At 50.9% G+C, this 14,091-nt stretch overlaps 1 protein-coding gene and 1 long non-coding RNA gene across 5 annotated transcripts in view; one reads left to right on the top strand and one right to left on the bottom strand.

Annotated features, from left to right (window-relative positions):
- LOC115830979 overlaps positions 1-13,435 on the top strand; it is a 16,783-nt gene extending 3,348 nt beyond the window's left edge. For 2 of the 4 annotated variants that reach the window (XR_004026524.1, XR_004026523.1), the window contains 5 exons: positions 3,101-3,157; positions 6,488-6,574; positions 8,739-8,839; positions 11,535-11,786; positions 13,347-13,435. This is a non-coding gene — a long non-coding RNA (uncharacterized LOC115830979). Of the gene's footprint in view, positions 1-548; positions 674-3,100; positions 3,158-6,487; positions 6,575-8,738; positions 8,840-11,534; positions 11,787-13,346 lie in introns of all 4 variants that reach the window. The other 2 variants (XR_004026522.1, XR_004026525.1) reach the window with 2 other exon arrangements.
- On the bottom strand, positions 3,055-14,091 carry PILRB (paired immunoglobin like type 2 receptor beta). Its single transcript, XM_030797290.1, has 4 exons — positions 13,951-14,091; positions 13,235-13,624; positions 12,751-12,975; positions 3,055-3,795 (listed from the first exon to the last, which is right to left on the bottom strand). The coding sequence occupies exons 1-4, from the start codon at positions 14,012-14,014 to the stop codon at positions 3,758-3,760; spliced, it is 717 nt and encodes a 238-aa protein (XP_030653150.1). The 5' UTR covers positions 14,015-14,091; the 3' UTR covers positions 3,055-3,757.

Raw genomic sequence — 14,091 nt, 5'->3', positions numbered from 1 at the left:
GAGTCTCACTCTGTTGCTGGGCTGGAGTGCAGTGGCACGGTCTCGGCTCACTGCAACCTCCACCCCTGGGTTCAAGCAATTCTCCTGCCTCAGCCTCCCAAGTTGCTGGGATTACAAGTGCGCGCCACCATGCCCAACTAATTTTTGTATTTTTAGTAGAGATGGGGTTTCACCATGTTGGCCAAGATGGTCTCGATCTCCTGACTTTGTGATCTGCCCACCTCGGCCTCCCAAAGTGCTGGGATTACAGGCTTGAGCTACGGCGCCTGGCTGAGTGTGCCTTTCATATGCAAACCAACTAATCCAGGGCGCCAACACTGACCCAGCTCTTCTAGCTGCCTCTCCCCCTTCAGGAGGCAGTATTTCTCTGCCTTCATCATCCCGGGCCAGGCACCAAATAACAAGTGACAGCCCCTAATCCTCAGAGCCTGCTAAGGTTATTCTAACTAGCCAGTCCTAAACCTGCATACCCTTCCTTGCCTTTTCCAGGGAAAGCGTAACAAAGGGTCTCACCCCCTTTTTCCCTTGGCTTCCTCTAACCCCTGAAGGACCCTGGTGCTTTCCCAAGTGGCCCTGCATGGCTGTGTCTCTCGTTTCTGGGGATCTGTGAGGATACACTGCTTCTCTCATGACCCTCATTTCCGTGGCCATACCTGATGGAAAGAAATGGCAGGTGCATTTTGTTTTATTATTATTATTATTATTATTATTATTTTGAGATGAAGTCTCACTCTGTCGCCCAGGCTGCAGTGCAGTGGCGCCATCTCAGCTCACTGCAACCTCTGCCTCCCAGGTTCAAGCGATTCTCCTGCCTCAGCCTCCCGAGTAGCTGGGACTACAGGTGCCTACCACTATGCCCAACTAATTTTTGTAGTTTTAGCAGAGATGGGGTTTCGCCATGTTGGCCAGGCTGGTCTTGAACTCCTTACCTCAGGTGATCCACCTGCCTAGGCCTCCCAAAGTGCTGAGATTACAGGCGTGAGCCACCATGCCCCGCCAGCAGGGGCATTTTATTTATTTTTATTTTTTTGAGATGGAGTCTCGCTCTGTCACCCAGGCTGGAGTGCAGTGGTGCAATCTAGGCTCACTGCAGCCTCCACTTCCTGAGTTCAAGTGATTCTCCTGCCTCAGCTTCCTGAGTAGCTGGGATTACAGGCACGTGCCACCATGCCCGGCTACTTTTTGCATTTTTAGTAGAGATGGGGCTTTGCTATATTGTTCAGGCTGGTCTCGACCTCCTGACCTTGTGATCTGCCTGCCTCGGCCTCCCAAAGTGCTGGGATTACAGGCGTGAGACACTGCGCCCAGCCCAGCAGGTGCATTTTAAAAAGATCTTTTAACTCTCTGGACAATCCCAGGAGGTAGGCAGCATCTCTGTTATGGTCCTTAATTTATACAGAAAGAAACGGAGGCCCTGAGGGTGGTTCTGAGCCTGGCCTGAGGTCACATGGCCCATGAACGTCCACTGTGACATCAGGTCTGAGCTTGGAGCCTGTGTGGCCAACCACTTCCCCATTCAGTGACATCAGCCGGCAGTCCTCTGGGCCTCTGTGACAACCACGCTTCCCTTTTCTGTGTTGTCTTCCTTCTGCACAGGGAGGTGCTTGAGGGCTGGGGCACTGGCTGGTGTAGCCTTGGGTCCTTGTCACCCAGTGCAGTGTGCCGGGCAGTCAGTGCTGACCAAATGTGTATGGAGGGCGTGGAGGCATCTTCAAGGGGTGGGGATCAGGCGACAACCATTTTCAGTAGAGATGGGGTTTCACCATATTGGCCAGGTTTTTTGTTTTGTTTTGTTTGTCTTTTTTTTTTTTGAGACAGGGTCTCTCTCTGTCACCCAGACTGGAGTACAGTGGTGCAATCACAACTCACTGCAGCCTCAGTTGCCACCTGAGGGCTCAATTGATTCTCCCACCTCCACCTCAAAATGTGCTGGGATTACAGACATGAGCCACCATGCCTGGCCCAATCATGCCTTTATAATGAAGCCCATAAAAACCCAAAAGGGATGCAGAGGGCTTCTGGATAACTGAACTCATGGAGCTTCCTAGAGGGTGCAGCGCCTGGAGAAGACACGGAAGCTCTGCACCCCTTCCCCCAGGCCTCCCTCTGTGTATCTCTTATATCTGGCTGATCATCACTACCCTTTGTAATATCCTATATTTTTATTTTGAGATGAGGTCTCGCTATGTTGCCCAGGTTGGTCTCAAACTCCTGTGCTCAAGTGAACCTCCCCCTTCAACCTCCCGAAGTGCAGAGATTACAGGCATGACCCATGGCACCAGGCCCTATAATATCCTTTATAAGGGGACACATGTGAGTAAAGGGTTTCCCTGAGTTCTAGGTGCCATTCTAGAAAATTAATTGAACCCAAGGAGGGGATCATGGGAACCTCAATTTTTATAGCCCTGTGTCAGAAGCACAGGCACCACGTGAGCTTGCGACTGGCATCTGATGCGGGGGCAGCCTTGTGGAACTGAGCCCTCAACCCGTGAGATCACAGGAAGCAGCCAATTTGCTGTACTAGCCTTGGCCACCACACCATCTCTGACAGTGTTCCTGCCCCTGCCCACTCCTCCTTAACGATTCCCTTTCAGCCAGGCACAGTGGCTCACGCCTGTAATTGCAGCTATTTGGGAGACTGAGGCTGGAGGATTGCTTGAGCCCAGGAGTTTGAGAACAGCCTGGACAACTTGGCAAAACTCCAGTACCACTAAAAAATACAAACGTTAGCTGAGTGTGGGGGTGCATGCCTGTAATCCCAACTACTTGGGAGGCTGAGGCACGAGAATGGCTTGAACCCAGGAGGCAGAGGTTGCAGTGAGCAGAGATTGCGCCACTGCACTCCAGCCTGGGTGATGACAGAGTGAGGCTCTGTCTCAAAAAAAAAAAAAAAAAAAAAAAAAGATTTCCCTTCTTAAACTTGCTTCCAACTGCTTTAAATCTGTGAGTGCCATCTGTTTCTAGCAGGGATGCTCCCTGCATCACGACTGGACGCAGGTACTGCAGAGCAGGAAGGGGCACTTGGCAGCCATGTGGGAGATGCACAGGGAAGTGTCAGCAGCATTTCATGCTATTTATTCCCCAAAACTTTCTGCCATAGGAGAAGACAGCCACCATGCAGATTGGAAAATGTGGACGAGGAGAAAAGGGGTGTACGGTAAGCAAAATAAGTTGTATTTTTCCATCCTTGGGGAGGATAAAGGAACTCTTAGCATTGCTATAATAAACCCCCCCAATGTCAGTGGTTTAATTCAGTGGAGTTCAGACCTCATTCCTGTATCATTGCGGTGTGGATGCTCCTGGATGAAGGCTCTTGTAGGTAACTCTCCTCCAGTCGGTGATTCAGGGACCCAGGCTCCTTCTGCCTTGCGGCTTTGCCTTTTTAAAGGTCCTCAGGGTGCTCTCCATGTATCTTGCCAATGGGGAACCAGTGTGGAGGACTCATAAGCGGGTCTCACATCACGTCCTCCGGGGCTAATACACATCCCTTCTCCCCACACTCTGTTGATCAGAAGTCACTGCTTGGCGCCCTGCTATCTGCAGGAGGGGAAGTGTTTTTAGATGCAGCGCCAGGATTATTACAGTGAGGCAGGCGAGGCAGTTGCTTCAGAGATCAGATTTAAGTGGGTGGTGGCAAAAACTCAGGAGAATTTGTGGCAGGCTGGGCTTATGGGGTTCTTAGCAGTATACTCCCTGATTTCCAAACCCATCCCCTGCCCACACCTGCACTCCCCACCCCCTTGGGGAGGCCCAGCACTCACCTGGCTGGGGTTGTGGCTTTAGTCCGCTGCTGACCTGTAAGGGGACCAACAGTGAGTCAGGGTGGTATCCAGGTGATGGCAGTCTCCATCCCACCTTCTCTGCTGCGCCCTAGGCTGAGGCCCTCCTTATAGGGACCAGAGCAGCAGAGCAGCTCCACCCAAGCCCATCAGGAAGGGCCTGGGACTCAGCTGCCATCCTGAGGCGCCCACCTGACCTGTTCTCCCTGTTGTCCACCACGTCACCTCCTGAAACCGCCCCCCCGCCCCCACAACCTTGATACCGTCTGTTGGCTTCCTTCGCTCTTGAGCTCTCTGCTCAGCCCCAACCTGGCTCCCTCTACCGCCGAGCCCTCACCTACCCATCTCTTCCTTTCCCTTCCCTTCCTTTGACATAGGCACCCCCGCCTCTCCCTCCAGGTCCTCAGGGAGACCGCACCTGTGCTTTCCTTCTGGATGGCGGCTGTGTCTGCCCTCCAGCCTTGGGAGCTTCGTGCTTGGGACTCATGTTTGTGGCTGTTCAAGTTCTGTTGCCACATCTAGGCCTCCCCTCCCCTCTGGCTGGTCTCACCCTGAATCCTCTGCTGCCTCTCCCACTGTGCCCTGCCCTTCTTGTCCCCCTGGCATCCTTGCAGTGTTTCCCAAGCACTGGGCTCTTGGTCCACAGACATCCCCTCCTCCATCCAGCCTCCTTCCAGGAGGACTCCGCGTCCACAGAGACACCCTCTGAACCCAGGCCTCATGGCACCCCTCAACTCCAGGGGCCTCCCCTTCCACTTCTACAGGTTTTTTGTTTTTTAATGTTGGGACTGGGAACTCTGAAATATTAACTGCTAGTATCATTTTCATGTTGTAACTTTCACTCCTTCCAGCGTAACACCTAAGGTGGGTGCGGCGGCTCACGCCGGTGATAATCCCAGGATTGGGAGGCCAAGGTGGGCAGATCACCTGAGGTCAGGAGTTCAAGATCAGCCTGGACAACATGGTGAAAACCCGTCTCTACTAAAATTACAAAAATTAGCCAGGCGTGGTGGCACGTGCCTGTACTCCCAGCTACTCAGGAGGCTGAGGCAGGAGAATTGCTTGACCCTGGGAGGTAGAGGTTGTAGTGAGCCAAGATCGCGCCACTGCACTCCAGCCTGGGTGACAAAGCGAGACTCTGTCTAAAAAAAAAAAAAAAAGCCACCTAGAATTTACCATCCTAACCATTGCTTAGTGTACAATTAAGTGTATTCACATGGTTGTGAGACAGATCTCCAGAACATTTTCATCTTGCGAAACTGAAACTCCAAAGTTCTCTTTTTTGTTTGAGACAGAGTCTTGCTCTGTCACCCAGGCTGCTATGCAGTGACATGATCGCAGCTCACTGCAACCTCCATCTCCTGGGTTCCAGTGATTCTCCTGCCTTAGGCTCCTGAGCAGATGGGATTACAGGTGCCCCCACCACACCCAGCTTATTTTTTGTATGTTTAGTAGAGACAGCGTTTCGCCATGTTGGCCAGGCTGGGCTCAAACTCCAGGCCTCAAGTGATCCACCTACCTCAGCCTTCCAAGGCATGTTCCTCACAGGCGTGAGCCACCACACTGGGCCAGTAAAACTGAAATTCTATGTTTAAATATTAACTCTCTATTCCCGTCTCCTCCGTGCCCCTGACAACCACCTTTCTGCTTCCTGTTTCTAGGAATCTGGCTACTCTACATATTCATATAAGTGGAATCAGACAGTATTTATCTTTTTGTGACTAGCTTATTTCACTTAGCATAATGTCTTCAAGGCTCATTTATACTAGAGCATGTGTAAGAATTTCCTTCCCTTTAAAGGTTGAGGCCAAGCATAGTGGCTCACGCCTATAATCCTAGCACTTTTGGAGGCCGAGGCGGTTGGATGCCCTGAGGTCAGGAGTTCGAGACCAGCCTGGCCAACATGGTGAAACCCCGTCTCTACTAAAATGCAAGAAGTAGCTGGGTGTGGTGGCACACACCTGTGATCCCAGCTACTTGGGAGGCTGAGCCAAGAGAATCGCTTGAACCCAGGAGGTGGAGGTTGCAGTGAACTGAGACTGCACTGCTGCACTCCAGCCTGGGTGACAAAGCAAGACTTTGTCTCAAAATAAATAACTAAATAAGATTCAATAATATTATTTTTTTCAGAACTTTTTTTTTAATAGACAGGATCTTATACTGTCACCCAGGATGGAGTGCAGTGGCACAATCATAGTTCACTACACCCTCAACCTCCTGGGCTCAGGTCATTCTCCCAACCTCAGCTTCCTGAGTAGCTTGGACTACAGACACCATATTTTGTTTGATGGACATTTCAGTTGATTCTACATTTGGGGTATTTTGAGTAATGCTACTACAAACATCGGTGTGCAAACACCTCTTCCTGACCCTGCTTTCAATTTGTTGGATATATGCCCAGAAGTGAGATTGTTGGATCATATGGTATTTCTACTTTTAATATGGTGGAGGCTAAGGCAACTCCATCTTGGAAGCTAATCTGCGGCTTCTGATTAACCCCAGTTCTGGGAAGGCCTCTAAGATTTCCAGTTGATCTATCGTTCCTTGTGTAAGAGCAGGTACGTATCATAAATCCTGCCCTGGAGTCAAACAACCTTGATGTGATCATACTTCAACTGTGGAATACAAACCATGGGTCTGGGGGTAATGGTGCAAGGACTCACCATCTTGTCTCATCACCCTGTGTTTTTTCCTGTATTTTCTTCTAGACACTGGACAGTTTTGGGTCTTACGTTGAAGTCTTTAATCCATTTTGAGTTAATTTTTTGGCAGAGATGCACCTTTATGTTTTGCATGTGAGTACCCAGCTTTCTCAGCACAATTTGTTGGAGAAACTATTCTTCATTGAGTGGTCATCTTGGCACCCTTGTTGAGGATCATTTGACTATCTATGTGAGGGTTTATTTGTGGGCTCTGTATTCTATTCCACTGGTCTATTTATGTCTTTTTTTTGTTTTTTTGAGACAGAGTTTCACTCTTGTTGCCCAGGCTGGAATGCAATGGTGTGATCTTGGCTGACTGCAACCTCTGCCTCCTGGGTTCAAGTGATTCTCCTGCCTCAACCTCCCGATTAGCTGGGATTACAGGCATGCGCCACCATGCCTGGCTAATTTTGTATTCTTAGTAGAGATGGGGTTTCTCCATGTTGGTCAGGCTGGTCTCGAACTCCCAATCTCAGGTGATCTGCCCAGCTCGGCCTCCCAAAGTGCTGGGATTACAGGAGTGAGCCACTGCACCTGGCCTATTTATGTCTTTATTTCAGTACCACATCGTTTGGATTACCATAGTTTTTAATATATTTTGAAATCAGGAAATGTGTGTCCTCTAACTCTGTTCACCTTTCTAAAGATTATTTTGGCTTGTGGCAGTGCTTTCAGATTCCATTTGAATTTCAGGATGAATTTTTTGTTTGAGCAAAAAAAAATGCCATTGGGGTTTTCATAGGATTTGCATTGGATCTGGAGATTGTTGTTGGTGGCATGGACACCTTGACAATATTAATCCTTCCGCTCCATGAACAAGAATGTCATCCACTTATTTGTGTCTTCTTTCATTTGTTCAGCAATGTTTTGTAGTTCCAGTGTACAAGTCTTTCCACCTCCCTGGTTAGGTTTATTCCTAAAGATCTTACTTTATTTTTTGACATTATTGTAAATGGAATTGTTTTCTTAATTTTCTTTTCAGATTGTTTATGTTTAGTGCACAGAAATGCAATACATTTTTGCTTGCATGTTAAATTGGTTTCCTGGAACTTTGCTGAATTCATTCATTCAACAGGTATTTTTGTGCAATACTTAGGATTTTCTACATATGAGATCTTGTCACCTGCAAACAGAGATCGTTTTGCTTGTTCCTTTTCAAATTAGATGCCTTTTTATCCCTTACCTAATTGCTCTGGCTAGGACTTCAAATCTTTTTTTTTTTTTTTTTTAAGTAGAGATGGGGTTTTGCCATGTTGGCCAGGGTGGTCTCAAACTCATAGCCTCATGTAATCCACCTGCCTCAACTTCCAAAAGTGCTGGGATTACAGGTGTGAGCCACCGTGCCCAGCCTGACTTCAAATCCTATGTTGAATAGAAGTAGTGAGATCGGGCATCCTTCTCTTGTTCCTGATCTTGGAGGCAAAGATTTCAGTCTTTCACCTAAAATGACTGAAAGACTTTCAGCCGTGGGCCTTGCATGACTGGCCTTTATTATGTTGCAGTACATTCTTTCTCTTACTGGTTTTGGAGTGTTTTACCAGGAAAGGGTGTTCAGGCTGGGCACCGTGGCTCAGCCTGCAATCCCAGCACTTTGGGAGGCCAAGGTGGGCGGATCACTTGAGGTCAGGAGTTCGAGACCAGCCTGGCCAATACAGTAAAACCACGTTTGTTCCAAAAATACAAAAATTAGCCGGGCGTATTGGTGCACACCTGTAATCCTAGCTCCTCGAAAGGATGAGGCAGAAGAATCACTCCCGGGAGGCAGAAGTTGCAGTGAGCCAAGATGGCACCACTGCACTCCAGGCTAGGCAACAGAGCGAGGCTCCATCTCAAAAAAAAAGGAAAGGGTATTCAATCTTATCCAATGTTTTTTCTGTATCAGTTGAGATGATCATGTGGGTTTTGTCCTTCATTCTGTTAATGGGGTGCACTACATTAATTTTCCTGTTTTGGGTGATACTTGCATTCCAGGACTATCATCTCCAACTTGGTCATGGCGTACAATCCTTTTAACATGCTGTGAAAGTTGGTTTGCTAGAATTTTGTTGAAGATTTTTCCATCAGTATTCACCGGGCTTTTCGTCTGTATTTTGTGTATTGTTTTTCTTGCAGGGTCTTTATCTGGCTTTCAGGTCATGGTGTTGCTGACCTCACAGAATGAACCTGGAAGTGTTCCCTCTGTCTTTGGTCATTATCCCACCCTACCTCTTGTTGAACCTCACTGCCTTTTGATTCTTTGTAATCTACCATTTTGCAGATTCTCCAAGCTTCCTGCCGACCCGCCTGCTCTCCATTCCTGCTCTCTCACTAGTTCCTTGACCTGTGATCTCCTGATCTGATTTTCTGCTGGAATCACAGGTGTGAGCCACCGCACCCGGCAAACATTTTTTTATATAGTTAAATTTATCAATATTTTAATGCATGGCTCCTGGGTTTGGTGGTCATACTGAGACTGTTTCCACTCTATGGTTATAAAATAATCTCACGTGCTTCCGTGAGGAAGTTGAGGCGCACAACCTTTGTACCCGCGAGCCTGTTTCCCTGGTGAGGGTGTGAGGCCAGGATCTGACTGTAGGCAGCCCCAGCCCCATGCTCCTCCCCTCTGTGCTTTCATAGCTGATAGGGTGAATCTCCTTTCACTGAAGACTTTTTTTTCTTTTTATAGACGGAGTCCTGCTCTGTCACCCAGGCTGGAGTGCAGTGTCACCATCTCGGCTCACTGCAGCCTCTGCCTCCCGGGTTCAAGCGATTTTCCTGCCTCAGCTTCCTGAGTAGCTTGGACTACAGGTGTCTGCCACCATGCTCGGCTAATTTTTTGTGTTTTTAATTGAGATGGGGTTTCACCATTTTGGCCAGGCTGGTCTTGAACTCCTGAACTCAGGTGATCCACCCGCCTTGGCCTCCCAAGGTGCTAGAATTACAGGCATCAGCCACCGTGCCTGGCCTGAAGACTTTCTTGATCGTAACTTACTGTCAGGTTTGGAGGATATTGAGGTAGAACTCATTGCTGCCTGGAGCCTTGTCCTCTCTTTTGAACTGGAAATGTGTACATCCAAGTTTCCAGTGGACAACTCTGCTGAGATGCCACACATGGATCTCCAGTATAACAGATTCCAAACTGGCCGGGCACGGTGGCTCAAGCCTGTAATCCCAGCACTTTGGGAGGCCGAGACAGGAGGATCACGAGGTCAGGAGATCAAGACCATCCTGGCTAACATGGTGAAACCCCGTCTCCACTAAAAATACAAAAAATTAGCCAGGTGTGGTAGCAGGCGCCTGTATTCCCAGCTACTCAGGAGGCTGAGGCAAGAGAATGGCGTGAACCTGGAAGGTGGAGCTTGCAGTAAGCCGAGATTGTGCCCCACTGCACTCCAGCCTGGGCGACAGAACAAAACTCTGTCTCAAAAAAACAAACAAACAAAAAAAAACAGATTCCAAACTAAACGAGGCACAAGGCATCATTCCCCTCCATACATAGTCTCCTCCTCTATTGCCTACTGTGGTTGGTGGTTTCTTCACAGCCCCATATACCCAAGTGGAAACGGGTGCTTCTTCCTGCTCCCTCACCCCTACATCAATCTAACAATCAATCTCATTGTTTTGTTTTTTTTTCCTTTTTTTTCCTGAAGACATGCCAGTTTTATTATTAATTTTTTTTGCACACGAAACCATAAACATTTTCTAAAAATACATACAAACAAAAAGATGCATATCAAACATATTAGGAAGGTTGCACATGGGAAGACGGGGAATAGAAATGGGGGGTAGGAATTAAAGAAAATAAATAAGAGAGGGACTTTGTATGGATCAATGATAATAACTCAATCCTCTATTTGACAAAGAAGAAGGAGAAGGAAGAGGAAGAAAAAGAAAGTGGGATAAAGGATCAGAAAGGGAGGAAAATAGAAAAAATTAGAGTATGACTCCAGGGTAGACCTGTTTTGTTGTTGCTGGGTTGGTTGGTTGGTCTGTTGTATTTTTCATATGTTTCGCCATGTTGGCCAGGCTGGTCTCGGAACTTCTAGCCTCAAGTGATCAACCCGCCTCGGTCTCCTAGAGTGCTGGGACTACAGGCGTGAGCCACCACGTCCAGCCCCCACATTGTGTCTGGCCTCCGTGGTAGACCTCCCAGACGGGGCGGCCGGGCAGAGGCGCTCCTCACTTCCCAGACGGGGCGGCCGGGCAGAGGCGCTCCCCACATCCCAGACGGGGTGGTCGGGCAGAGGCGCTCCTCACTTCCCAGACTATGGGCGGCCGGGCAGAGGCGCTCCTCACTTCTTCCCAGACGGGGCGGCCGGGCAGAGGCGCTCCTCACTTCCCAGACGATGGGTGGCCGGGCAGAGGCGCTCCTCACCTCCCAGACGGGGCGGCCCGGCAGAGACGCTCCTCACTTCCCAGACAATGGGCGGCCAGGCAGAGACGCTCCTCACTTCCTAGACGGGGTGGCGGCTGGGCAGAGGCGCTCCTCACATCCCAGAGGATAGGCGGCCAGGCAGAGACGCTCCTCACTTCCTAGACGGGGCAGCGGCCGGGCAGAGGCTGCAATCCCAGCACCCTGGGAAGCCAAGGCAGGCTGCTGGGAGGCGGAGGCTGCAGCCAGCCAAGACCACGCCACCGCACTCCAGCCAGGGCAACACGGAGTACCGAGTGAGCGAGACTCCGTCTGCAGTCCCAGCACCTCGGCAGGCCGAGGCGGGCAGACCACTCAAGGTCAGGAGCTGGAGAGCAGCGTGGCCAACATGGCGAAACCGTGCCTCCAGCCAAAGGACAAAAAGCAGGCAGAGATGGTGGCGCGCGCCCGCAATCCCAGGCAGCCCACAGGCCGAGGCAGGAGAATCACGGGAGCCGGAGGCAGGGAGTGTGCAGCAAGCTGAGTATACTCCAGCCTGGAAAGAAAGAAAGGGAAGAAAAAGAGGGAAGAAAAAGAGGGAAGAAAGGGAGGGAGGGAGGGAGGGAGGAAGGAAGGAAAGGAAGGAAGGAAGGAAGGAAGGAAGGAAGGAAGGAAGGATGGATGGATGGATCTCATTGGTTTTTATTACTTAATCTTTTCTAGGATCTGGCCCTTTCCCTCTCTCCACCACACTCCTGCACTGCACTGACCCAGCCTGGCCCACCTCTGGCCAATCCTCCACAGACTGAGGTCTCTCATGGGGAACTGAGGTCACTGTTTGCTGCCTCACGCTGCTTCTGGCATCAAAGTCTCTTGGATGTGATTTCCAAGGTCATCTCCTCTCCTCTCCTGCCTCCTCCACCAGCACCAAGCTTCCTACAGCTCCTGGAATGGTTTCCTCCACCCACAAGGGAAGTGAGTGACCTCTACACCACCCTCACCTCTTGCCAAGCTAATTCTTTTCTTCTTTGAGACATCTGCAGATGCCACCTCCTCTGGGAAGTCCTCCCCGATTACCTCTCTCTCCTCCCACCCTTGTTTAGCAATACCATAGCTCTTTCTCAATGAAGCAATTAGTCCTTGAGGCAACTGAAAACTCCACCCCCCCAGTTCCCTGAGAGCAGAGCCTATGCTTTATCTACTTTGCTTCTCCAGTTTCAAGCCAGGCTGTGGCAGGTGGGCAGTCAGCTAGTACCTGCTGAGCTCAGCCCAATTCTGGTCCCTTCTCCTCTCTCTGTCCTTTTCCCAGGGCAGACCCTCCCCTCCCCAGGAACTTCAGGGGAGCATGGATGATTGATGACTGAGAGAGAAGAAATTGGGGGGATCCAGCTGTGTAGCTGTGTGGAGAGGGCTGGGGGCGGTTTTGTTTTTTTTTTTTTTTTTTTTTTTTTTTGAGACAGAGTCTTGTTCTGTCACCAGGCTGGAGTGCAGTGGTGCGATCTTGACTCACTGCAACCTCTGCCTCCCGGGTTCAAGTGATTCTTCTGCCTCAGCCTCCTGAGCAGCTGGGACTACAAGAGTGTGCCAACATGCCCAGCTAATTTTTGTATTTTTAGTAGAGATAGGGTGTCACCATGTTGGCCAGGATGGTCTCGATCTCTTGGCCTTGTGATCCACCCGCCTTGGCCTCCCAAAGTGCTAGGATTACCGGCATGAGCCACCACGCCCAGGCTGGGGGTTCTCACACGTGACCCTGCACCACCCCACTGCAGGAGCCCCCCGAAATGCAGATGCCCCAGCACAGGCCACAGAGTTGGCCTTGGTGGGCTTGAGGGGAGCCAGCAGGGTCTGCATATTTCTGACGTCCCTTAGCTGCAGGTGGGCTCTGAGAAACCCCCAGCCGGGAAGCTTCAGGAGACAGTGCATTCTGGGCACTTACCTTTCCTTCTCCTCCACCTGAGGAGGCACAGCACTCCCAAAATGACAGTTTTGAGCACAGCGACAGCCAATGCCACCCTGATGGCAGTGTCCACACTTAGGTACCATGATTCTGAGTGTCCTTTGCCTTCTTCTGTGACCCTGAGGCCGGCTGTGGTGGTTGTGCTGCTGGGCCTCCAGGTGGTGGTCGGGCTGCTGGCCCTCCAGGTGGTGGTGGTTGTGACAGCTGAGAAGAGATGAAGAATAAGCAGACCCTCTTCTGGGGGTGCGGGGCGTCTGGGTGAAAGACGTGGTGTGCTGCTTTCTAGATTAGGGGACATTCAGGATGAGCAAGGAGCTCTCAGAAGCCCACACAGGGAAGGAGTAGCAAGGTGAAATGCTAACAGCTCTCAATCCAGACCACTGGGTTTAAATGTGAAGACATCACTGGTCACCAAAACCCTCACTGCAGTGGGCAAGGCAGGTGCCAGGGCAGCTGGACTCACCCTGGGTGATGGAGAGTTTGGTCCCCTCGATGGACTGCCACTGCTGCCTCCCTGATCTCGGTGTGTCCAGCTCGACTCGGCAGAAATACACAGACTGGTCCTCCTTCCGCAGGTTCAAGATCCTGAGGAAGCCGCTCTTCTGACCCTCTGTCCAGTTCAGAAAGAGCCGGTTCACGTAATCCTTGTGAATGGAAGGCGGCCTTGTGCTGTAGAAGAACTGCCCGTGGAAGTGGCCCCGTCTCCAGGATATTTTCATGTTAGGAGCTGTGGCTAACTCCCAGGGGTAACAGAAGGAGAAGGGGATTTCCACGGAGCCACCCATGGGGGCTGAGAGGCGTTTTGGTTGAGTGACCCCATAGGGAAGGCTTGGACTGGATCCTGCAGAGCCACCTAGAGGAGGGCGGGAGGGAGGGAGTGGGGGAGAGACCGTGAAGCCACCGTGAGACACAAAGAGGGTGACCCCAGACCCTCCCACACCTTCACCACAGGCAGTCGTGTGACAGGTGGCTGGACTGACCTCTGGCCTGGGTCTCTCACTCTTCAGGCATGGGGGAGGGTGGAGGGGGAGGAGATGGGGGCACCCACGCCTATGGGACCCGCCCTTGTTTGCTGGGGGTGGGAGCCTGGCCCCTGCCCCAGATGTTCTGCCTTTGTCTTGGGCTGGCCTCTCCTGTGGTTTGGGCAGAGACCATACCTGGGTGGTCCTGGGCACTCACCAGGCTGCAGAAATACTGGCAGCAGCAGCAGGAGCAGCAGGGGCAGCAGCAGGGGCCAACCCATGGCCTTGTTCTTCTCCAGGGGATGGGGAGACCAGCAGAGTCGTCCAGGCAGGAGAGGGGCCCTGTGGAGGGGCCGCC

Source organism: Nomascus leucogenys, chromosome 17 (assembly GCF_006542625.1).
Source record: "Nomascus leucogenys isolate Asia chromosome 17, Asia_NLE_v1, whole genome shotgun sequence".
Taxonomy (NCBI): Eukaryota; Metazoa; Chordata; class Mammalia; order Primates; family Hylobatidae; genus Nomascus; species Nomascus leucogenys.
This window is presented reverse-complemented; position numbering and strand designations above follow the sequence as displayed.